Source organism: Anas platyrhynchos, chromosome 5 (assembly GCF_047663525.1).
Source record: "Anas platyrhynchos isolate ZD024472 breed Pekin duck chromosome 5, IASCAAS_PekinDuck_T2T, whole genome shotgun sequence".
Taxonomy (NCBI): domain Eukaryota; kingdom Metazoa; phylum Chordata; class Aves; order Anseriformes; family Anatidae; genus Anas; species Anas platyrhynchos.
The window spans coordinates 60,525,568-60,535,758 of NC_092591.1; the positions used below are offsets into that span (position 1 = coordinate 60,525,568).

The 10,191-nt window shown below is 37.1% G+C and overlaps 1 protein-coding gene across 1 annotated transcript in view; it reads left to right on the forward strand.

Moving 5' to 3' along the window:
• The window catches only part of ABCC8 (ATP binding cassette subfamily C member 8), a 73,733-nt gene that overhangs the window by 48,983 nt on the left and 14,559 nt on the right, over nt 1–10,191 (forward strand). Inside the window, exons 22-29 of the mRNA XM_072039289.1 lie at nt 1,004–1,141; nt 3,562–3,687; nt 4,387–4,486; nt 5,070–5,317; nt 6,310–6,470; nt 7,614–7,683; nt 8,274–8,431; nt 9,680–9,772. Coding sequence (XP_071895390.1) covers nt 1,004–1,141; nt 3,562–3,687; nt 4,387–4,486; nt 5,070–5,317; nt 6,310–6,470; nt 7,614–7,683; nt 8,274–8,431; nt 9,680–9,772 — 1,094 coding nt within the window. The remainder of the gene's footprint in view (nt 1–1,003; nt 1,142–3,561; nt 3,688–4,386; nt 4,487–5,069; nt 5,318–6,309; nt 6,471–7,613; nt 7,684–8,273; nt 8,432–9,679; nt 9,773–10,191) is intronic.

Genomic DNA, 10,191 nt, shown 5'->3' on the forward strand with positions numbered 1-10,191 from the left:
TACAACAGAACTTCTGTACAGGACACTCAATAATATCATAGTAGCAGACTCTCTGATGGTTTGACAATATAAAAGCATTTACAAATAAGCTTATTTTTCCAGTTAATCGTTCAAAAATAATCAGGAATCCTGTATATTAGTACTTAAAAACATGTAGTTATTTTAAGTCATCATCATTTTGATGATGTCAGTCAATGAAAGAAGAATTTATCCAAATTCAACCCTACATTTTCAACAAACACCTGGACAAAAGAAAACAACAATTGATTTTTAATAAATTCTAGTATTAGCATAACATAACATGAAATACTAATACTAAGTAAATCCTACAGCCATTATCAGTAGTGCAAGCAGAAACAATGTCTTTATAATTTCATATAAATAGGATTAAGTAAAAAAAAAGTTTTATAAAATGTAGTACAGATTCGTTTATTCCTAAATTAATTGCATATTCATTGCTTTAATAAGATGAGGGTAATATAGGCAGAAATCAAGTATCTGAGCAGGATCATCAAAGAGACCAAGGTTTTTCCTTTTGCGATGCTTTGTTAATAGATTTCAATTATATGGATTAAAAAAAAAAAAGTAATCAGAAGGAAATACGTATAAAGAAAATAAAAATCTGCTGTTTGTCACTGTCCCTGAAGCAGTTTGGGTAATATCAGGGCATGTTGCTCCATTGTCTTCAGTCTAACAGAAATCACATACTGCAGTTACGTGGGCATTTGAGAGGAGCAGTTCCCAGAAGGGCTCAGGAAATCATGGCATTTACACAGCCAACGTTACTGTATGTCATTGTGCAGTACTTGCTGTGAAAAGGACAGCTCAAGGTCTGTTGTTAGGTATCTTAAGAAAACTGCTCCAAAGAACAGTTTTGATCTTTTGATAACCTCTTAAAATTTCCTATATTGATCTAACTGGTTTTACTGGTATTAAAATCCATAAGATCCCTTAAATCCTATAAACGTTGACTCCAAAAGCTGGCCTGTTTTCCTCATGACAGGATGATCCATTTTCTGCACTGGATATCCACCTGAGTGACCATCTCATGCAAGAAGGGATCCTGAAAATGCTACGGGAAGACAAGCGCACTGTCGTGCTAGTAACTCACAAGCTGCAGTACTTGCCCCATGCTGACTGGGTAAGAATGCTTTTCCCTTTTCTTTTTTTTTTTTTTTTTTTTTAGGAGGCAGGAAAGTGTCACAAATATTTCTGCTACACACAAGGCTCTCACTTCCACTTTCTACCAAGTGGTAGTTTAGTGAGAAGATGTCTTGGTATAACCCAGGTCTTTTGAAAGTTAGCCAGGGGGGTTGGGGTGCCATAATTTTGGAATTCCCATTTTACAGAACACCTAAACAGGTCTGATTTTCCTCAAACTGATACTTAATAATCTCATGAAAATGGGCCACATTTAAAATACATCAAGTATCCAAAAGCAATTCTTATATTGGAAAACTTTTCATCTCAAAACGGTGAAATGTTGTAGTAACATAATGAACTGCCTCTGGCTGCGATGTTACTATGAAGTTGTCTGCGGTGTCACAGAAAAAGGTGCTCTGATGGTCAGTGTGCTGTTAGGGAAATTCAAGGAAAAAGAGTACTTCCATGCATTTGGTAGCAGTAGATAACAGTAACGACTACTTGCCTTTTTGTATGTTGACAAACTTTTAAGAAATGGTTATTCCTCAGGTGTTCTGTTAGGTTTCTTTGTTGTATGTTGTAGTTTACAGAAAAAAATGAGGGTATGCTTTCTTAACACTTTGCTGTTGCAAATGTCTAAGATGAAGTAAATCAGATAGGATAAGGCTGTTTGGTTTGTTGGATTTTTTTTAGTTCTTTGGTTCACACTGGCCTTGTACTTACTTCCCCTGCAGTTATCTAGCCCATATCAGAGGTTTTCTTGCCCACAAGGATTGATTACTGCAGTTATGCCTCCTAGCAAGGATTCTCTGTCATCTGCAGCTTGCACAGACTATAGCAGCAGTTATTCTGTCTCAAGCAATAATCATATTTCAGCTGCTTTCTGTTCTTCATATTGGCTTGCTGTAAAGTTGCAGATAGACATTAATCTTGCTCTCGTCATGTTTTTGGTGGGAAGCATTTATCCTTTATGGTGTCTTCTGTGACCTTGTCCCTCAGAATGAGAATTCCCTGTAAGAATTACTGCTGTTCTCAACACAGTTCTGCTTTTGCTGTTAGCATCTCTCAGAATAAAGGAATTTTCTGTCTTCCTCCCCTGCATTTCAGGTTCTGGCTTAGCTTCCTCTTTTTTAATTGTCAGCATTCTTTTTTTCAATATGCACAACTGGGGTATTGTGTCAGCATAATCTTTTTAATTTTCTTTTCCAAATGTCAGATTTATTTCTAGGTGCTCTTGTTATATGATATACTCAATGAGAATGTTGTTGTATCTTCTAACTGGGTTTCAGTAATGTGTTACGAAATAAACTGTTCCAAACAGCTTGTAGGATAGGAAAGGTTTGCAGTAATCAAGTTTATAATTAATAATTGCTTATTAAGAGAGAGTTCGGTGTTTTTTTTCCAAAGCAAAGATCTCATTAAGCCTTAGAAAGTTTTACGCAATGTGGTGCAGGAGGAATAATTTATTCTGTTTTATTTTAAGGAATTCTAAATAAAAATATCATCTGAAATATGTGTGATGGCCTCCCTAAAGCTTCATAGCAAAATCCTCAGAAGAATTTAGGGTCCTATTCAATCAGGGGGTTCCTGAATAAACAGACCACAAAAAGATCCATTTGCTTTTCTTCCTTTCCTCTGGTGCAAATTCTCAGCAATAAATGGAATATATTTCCTTTTTTTTTTTTCTTCCATTGAAATTTCTGAGTTTCCAGGGAGAGAGAAAAATAAACACTGTATTAAACATTTTCTAATGATGTCACATGAGTTTACAATCCACACGCCTCATTTTCCAATTCTCCTTGTCAGATCTAAAGTTAAGTCAGTTACATTACGTGTATAATGTGGTTGCACTGATATAAACCTGGAAACCACACCCTTCAGACTTTGTCTTGCATATATAATTATTTTTTTTTCAGACTGTGTCTACCATTTATGCTTTTAAAAGCTTTAGGGATTCAAAATCCCTAGCTTTTCCTTATCAAGTCCATGATATCAAACAGACGGTGGAGCCAGCATGCTCATATCTAATTGCCTGAACGAGGGCAAAATTTATTGCACACAGCGTGTTGCTAAAAGCCTTTTCCTTTTAGGAGGTAAGAGAACTCTAAAATCTTATCTTGCTAATGACTTGTATTTAGAAAGAGTAATGGATTCTCCTGTCTGCTGAAGAGGACACCATTCTTCTTTTTTCTTACTTAAAAGCAACCTTCCTTTCAGAAAGTCTGGAGCGCAGGAAGCTTCTGGTTTTGCAGCACCTTAAGTAAAAGGGGTAAAGTTGAAAGATAACTATCTGTTTTTAAAAGACTGATTTGTTCGTAGAAGTATTCTTATAAAAGAGAAACTCTGTCCACGCACAACATATCCTTAAAAGAAATAGAGATATATGTGACTCCACAACTTCTGTTTTTAACTTTTTAGATAATTGCAATGAAGGATGGCAACATCCAGAGAGAAGGAACGCTCAAGGACATTCAGAAATCTGAGACTGAACTTTTTGAACACTGGAAGACACTAATGAATCGGCAAGACCAGGAGCTGGAGAAGGTTTTTGATGAGCTAGGCAATTAACATTTGTGAAAAAATGTGACAGGTTTTTTTTTAGGTTGAAAACATTAGTCAGGATTGACATTCTGTGTGTGATTTCTAACTTAGTATGAATGTACTATTACTGTTACCGTTTCCTTTATCTTTTATTTAGTAAGATAAAATTCCTGCATCTGGACTTCTCACACTTCCTTGATATTTTTGACTCTGGCCTATTCTTATAGTGAAGTCCTACCAAAATATTCCTGTCTAAGGAATACTAAATTGGGCTATTTTAGGGGAAAAGCATTGGTAATGTGTGATACTGACAACTGTTTCTATAAAATACACTTGAATTTATGTTATTAGGTGAAATTTTTCCAGATGTGCTTGTAATAGGCCCTCCAAATCCCAAATCTCTTTAATACTACAACACAAAATTAATTAGATGTTCATCTTAGTTCTTTTAATGCAGGGATATCTGTCCAAGTTAGGAACCCAAGACTCTGAGAGTGCTGGGACTGACAACGTGAAATTAATGTCAGTTATATAATTTATGCCCTTTGGTTTTACATAGCGGTGGGATATCAGTCACTTATGACTGCCTTCTGTAAGATTCTCACTACTTTTAGCTGATGTTCTGATTGAAAAGCTTTTTCACGGTTAGTAATTTTTTGATTAATTCTCTGGTTGAAAGCACACTAGCCCTTCCTTTTTTAGGAGACTATAATTGAAAGCAAAACTGTTCTGGAAAGAACGAATCTCCGGAGGACTATGTATTCCCGGGAAGCTCTGCTGAAAGACGATGAAGAAGATGAAGGTAAAAGGCCATTTAGGCCCAGTACCAATTTGTTACTGTTTTACAGTTAAATTATATTGGAATGAATTAACAACTTGTAAACTGGCAAGAGAATTGTTTTTTAGGTGGGTCATGAATTGTAAGAGTGCTGTATCCATTGAGTTTACGTCTAGACTACAGTGTTTCGAACATTCAGAAGTTGTAGCTTCTGTCAAACTTCTGAGGGTTTTTTATTGTACTTGAACACAATTTGGTAACAAGAGATGAATTAACATTGAATAATTTATGTTGGTATGTTGGGTGAGCACCAAACCTATCAGTAGCTGAGCACACTTGTTTAAGATTTTACCTAGAAAAAAAAATGCATTTCTTTAATCAAGTTAACAGTTTTAAACTGAAAAAACGTTTTTTTGTGTCTTGTTACCATGTATTACTACTAACTTTAGCAAAGTCATATGTGTTTGCCTGAGTAAATAATTTCATTTTAAGCCATTCTTTATCTTTTATTATAACTCATCTTCTGTGGCTGCCACTTGCCAGTTCCAATGAAAGGTCTGTGAGAGTAAATAAGTGAGGTTGTACTTTTTTTTCCGGCATGTTGCAGAAGAAGTAACAGAAAGTGATGATGAAGACAACCTGTCCTCTGTGCTTCATCAGAGAGCAAAGATGCCCTGGAGAGCCTGTGGAAAATACCTCAGTGCAGCTGGAATCCTCCTTCTGCCACTGCTGGTTCTGTCCCAGCTGCTGAAGCACACGGTGATGGTGGCCATTGACTACTGCCTGGCACAATGGACCTCAGACGCCATTTCTGAGGAAAAGAACCCAGAGATGAAAAACTGCTCTCAGTGTGAGGTATGTCAAGTCTCTTTCACCTTTCTTCTGTGACTTAACCAGTGGTGATCTCCCACTGTCAGAATCTACTCCAAGGTTTGTATGCAACACGCTATATTCCACACTGGAGTGGCTTTATTGCTCAAAATCATTTTGAAGGTTAATGCATGTTTGGGAACACAGTGCAATAAAGCTAACAATTAAGTTTTGTTCATTGTTGTTCTTCTGTTCTCCTACGTTTTCATCATTTGACTGATTTGCCTAGACCTTGGACTCTAAAGTGATTTTGATATTGCAGCTCTTTTATCTTTCTCCTGTACTGCAGCATTCTCCCTGCTATTCGAGTTTTGGAATATATGGTAAACCAGATTTTTATGATAAGCACACTATTTTGGTTATTCTTTGTGTGAATTTCACATGGAACTGATTCTGGTGTTACCTAGCAGGGTACTCTGTATTTACAAAGTAATAGCAGAGGGTTTTTATTAGAACTGGGATTGCTTTCTTTACAGGAAATTAGTGCCTCCAGTAATCTCGCATGAATGTTTGGAGGTTTTTGTTTGATTTCACTGGAATCATTCTTTTCATCTCTAAAAGATGTTTTATTGATGTTGGGTTTGAATATGAAATTAATATTTCAAAATAAAACCTATTGTATTCTATTTTCTTTCAAAGATGAGACCCAATCCCCAAGCTGTAATAAATGCTTCGAAGATGTGTTTTGTTCCTTCAGATGAAATTACCAAAAAAAATCTCAATCTTTTTTATAGTATTCTGTGATTTTAAATTTCTAATTTCTCTCATTTTTCATTCAAGCACTCCCCTCTCTGAAGGATTAACAAATTGTGGTTTAACATGGGTGAAAATCATTGGCAACTTAATTTAGGGAAGATTTGGGGAAGGTAGAAGTTTTTACTGCTTGCATTATTTTTCAGTTCTGCATTTGTGTTTTTACAGTAATTTTAAAGCATAATTTACATTGAATAATTGGTAGTTCTTTCTTTGTTTTTTAGATTTTCAACCATTCTCCTTATTCAAAAATTTTCAGCATTCTCTGTTGTCTTGGAATTGTACTATGTCTTGTCACATCCATAGCAGTGGAGTGGACTGGCTTGAAAGTCACCAAAAAGCTGCACTCTTCTTTACTAAATAAGATCATTTTGGCACCAATGAGGTATTCTTCTGATTATAATACAAACTGTATTGTAGACGTTCTGTATTCCTTAGTTCAAGGCAATCTTTCTAAGCACCATTTTTAGTATGAAGCGACTCTGAATCACATGTTATAATGCATCATTGATAATCACCAGGTACCAAACTACGGAGCAGTTTTGGAAAATGGTTCCCAGGCTGTTCAAGTTCCTGGACAATAAGTCAAGTGCCTCTCCTGTCTGACTGTGACTTCAGATACTAACTTCCTAGCATCTTTCATTTCTCTTTGCTGTTTTTAATTAGGGAGAAAACACAATTATTGATGAATATGTTGTACAGTTCACACGGAGTGTGCGTCATAATCTTAATCACTGGAAATATTTACTGCCAGGCAATGATTGTGCAAGCCCATGAAAGATAATGAGCTAGACAAGTGTCATCACAGGCATCAGTAGTGTACGCTGGGATTGCACAGATAGCAGTAAAGGCCTTTGTTGTCCTGCATAAGTTTTATTTCTAATGCTGTCACATTAAAGTTTTAGCTTGATTCAAACCTGCAACTGTTACTGAACATTAGGAAAAAGACCTTCTTATTTTTAAGCTACCAATATTTGACCCAGAATTCATGAAGGAAGTATAAATATGGAGAATTTTATTGCTTTTTAAAAAACCTTCCTTTTTTTTTTTTTTTTTTTTTTTTTTTCAAACTTCAGATTCAGCATAAGCTATTGGACAGTTAACTATAGAGCAATAATGAAGTTTGTGTTTTGCATATGCAAATGTAAAGGAAAGGCCTTTTAATGTATTATGCCAGGAGTTGTTCTTATGCATTTCTGTTCCCAGAAAAATGCAAGACTTGCAATTGAATTTTGCTTGTGCTTTTCATGAACTGAAGAGTGTTCAGATTGCAAATCTGAAAGTATTCTGTTCTATGCAAATCACACGATTACAGCTCTTAGGCAGTAAAGGGAGCTGAGGCGATGTTTGCTGTTGTTGGGGTACAGTAAAACTGCCATTTTATTGGAAACCCATGGTTAACATCGAAAAATAAGTAACTTGACTGATTGATTGATTGTGTCTGTGGCACAGTGCACAGCTTAAAAGAGAGAAAAAAAATATTTTCATGTCAGTACTGTAACCTTTCCCGTTCATTGTCTCATTTCAGGTTTTTTGAAACAACACCTCTGGGAAGTATACTGAACAGATTTTCAGCTGATTGCAACACCATTGACCAGGTACTGAATAAAAAATTCAAGCTCCCAAGGTATCTTATTTTTCTCAGTTTGAAAGATTGGATTTTCATTTCTTAAGCTGCTGAAGTGAAGTTTACTGATGATCTGTAATTTTTAATATTATATCAGTTTGCATCACAACTTTCTAGGTTCAGGATGAATTCCTCATCTTTAAATGCACATAATAAGTGGAAAAAACACTTATTTGATTAAGATGCCCTGCAGGGGCCTTGCTTAATTTTTTTCAATCTCAGTGAAAAGGGAAGAGAAAGTAGATCAATATTAATATCCTCAAATTAAGAGCATCTACTTTTTTAATGAGTGGGTAAACATATTAATTTGAGACATATGAGAAAATGAAATGAGAAAAAGGTCTGAAATATTAATGAGTAAAATTCTAATTGCCCATATTTACCGCAGACTGCACTGCTTTCCCAAAGCCAGCAGTCAATTCAGAAGCAGACCTGTGTGTTCAGTGTTTCAGATCCTTTTTTTTTCCTTGTGTTATTAGGAGACCAGTACATGAAATAATGTTAGTTGATATCTTGATATGTTATGCGTTTATTTCTCTGTGTGCTTCTTTATCTATCTAGCATATCCCTGCTACCCTGGAGTGCTTGAGTCGCTCCACCTTGCTGTGTGTATCTGCTCTTGCTGTCATTTCATACGTCACACCGATGTTTCTCATTGCCCTGGTTCCCCTTGCAATCATGTGTTACTTCATCCAGAAGTACTTCCGAGTCGCATCACGGTAAGGGCACAGACCATTGTCCTTCTGGGAACTGAAACGTCTGCAATGCACAGTTGCAGAATTGCAGTGCTAAGGAACTTTACATGTATTTTTACATTTGGTCCTGTCAAAGACATGGCCCTGTCTGAATGCAAGCCAAATCCACTGTAGTGAAAACATGTCATTGTACAAGTGCCTTCTGTCTGCAGCTCTTCCAGCAAACCTTCTGGTAGGCAGGGGCAGGGTCTTCGTCCATGTTCAAAGTTTCTTAGATTTCATGGAACACAAAACAAACAAAAAATAACGAAACAAAAAATACAAAATATTCTGTCCTCCCCAAGGGCTGCATGATGGACACGTCCAAGGAAATGTGGTGACAGAGCAGAGAACGTGGTGTTCCACCTGCCCATCCAGGTGGAAACAGAGGTCTATAGAGCCAGGGAGAGAGGCTGGAGAATGGAGCATTACCTTACCCTGCTAGTAGTACTGCCCATGGTTCCCAGTGGCTCCTGCATGTAGGAACATCCTCACTTGTTCTTGGAGTCTTTGAGTTTTTAACAAGTTGAAAATTTTCTGACATATCTGTGAGTTTCTCCTCCTATGGTTGTGCTACTCCCCACATGGTAGTGCTCAACAAGCCTTTGCAGCAACACTGCGTTTTTTCCTTCATCTCTGCATTGATCAAGAGGGAGTCTTTGCAACCAATTCTACTTGCTGCTAGAAGGACTTGAGACCAAATAGAATTTCACCCAACATGTGCTTCCAGTGATTTGATGGAAAAACATGAAATTGAGGAGCAAGTTCAGTGCAGGTTCTTATTTACTGAGTGTGTAAGTTCTGTTGTTAGCTCAGTGTGAAGTTGTGCTGTCATTTGAGGACAGAGAAGGAACAGTGAGGAATTTGCATTCTGCCTTCTTCTTAACTGGAGCTGTCCCATTAAATTCATATTCAGCGTAGAACCAGAATCGTGTTTAAATGAATAAACAACTGAATGTAAGACATAGTAATATAGGAGAAAGGAGGGAAGGCGGTGAAGGAAAAGACCTGTTCAGAACTCCAGGGTCATGTGCATTAAAATTTAAACAGAAAAGTCCTCCTGGGGACTTCATTTCCTGCTGAGACCTGTAGCACTTTCCTTCAAGGCATCTGAGTGTTACATATATAATTACAGTGCTGATGTTGTTCCCTCTCACTTTCTGAAACTGCTCCGGGAGAATAACTGCACAACAAGACTGATTTTTACAAAATTATTTTCATAACCCTTTCCAGGGATCTGCAGCAGCTGGATGACAGCACGCAGCTACCATTACTCTCCCATTTCTCAGAGACTGTTGAAGGCCTGACCACCATCCGAGCCTTCAGGTATAGTTGTATAAGAAAACATCTATCACCTCACTTCTGAATATCCATCTCTGAGGCTGTTCTGCGAGTGTGTAGCTACAAGAATCTGTCATTTGGATCATCTGGAAATCCACAGTCCCAAAAGCACTAGTAATGGAAACTGTGAAATGCTAAGGACCTTTACCACTAAGCATTTTGCATGTAGAGGAGTTACTGTAGGACAACAAACTAATGTGTGTCAGCTGCCCTGCAGTAAATCTCCACACAGTCGCACGCAGCCTGAAAAAAACTTTGTGGGCAAATGTGATTTAAGAAGCTAAATTGGCTTGCAATTACCGCAGCATGCGGTGTGGCAGACCTTGTGTTTGGACAGTTTCCATGGAACAACTAATATGCAGCAACGTGTTATGCCAGAATAATTTGTGTATGGGTCGATGTCC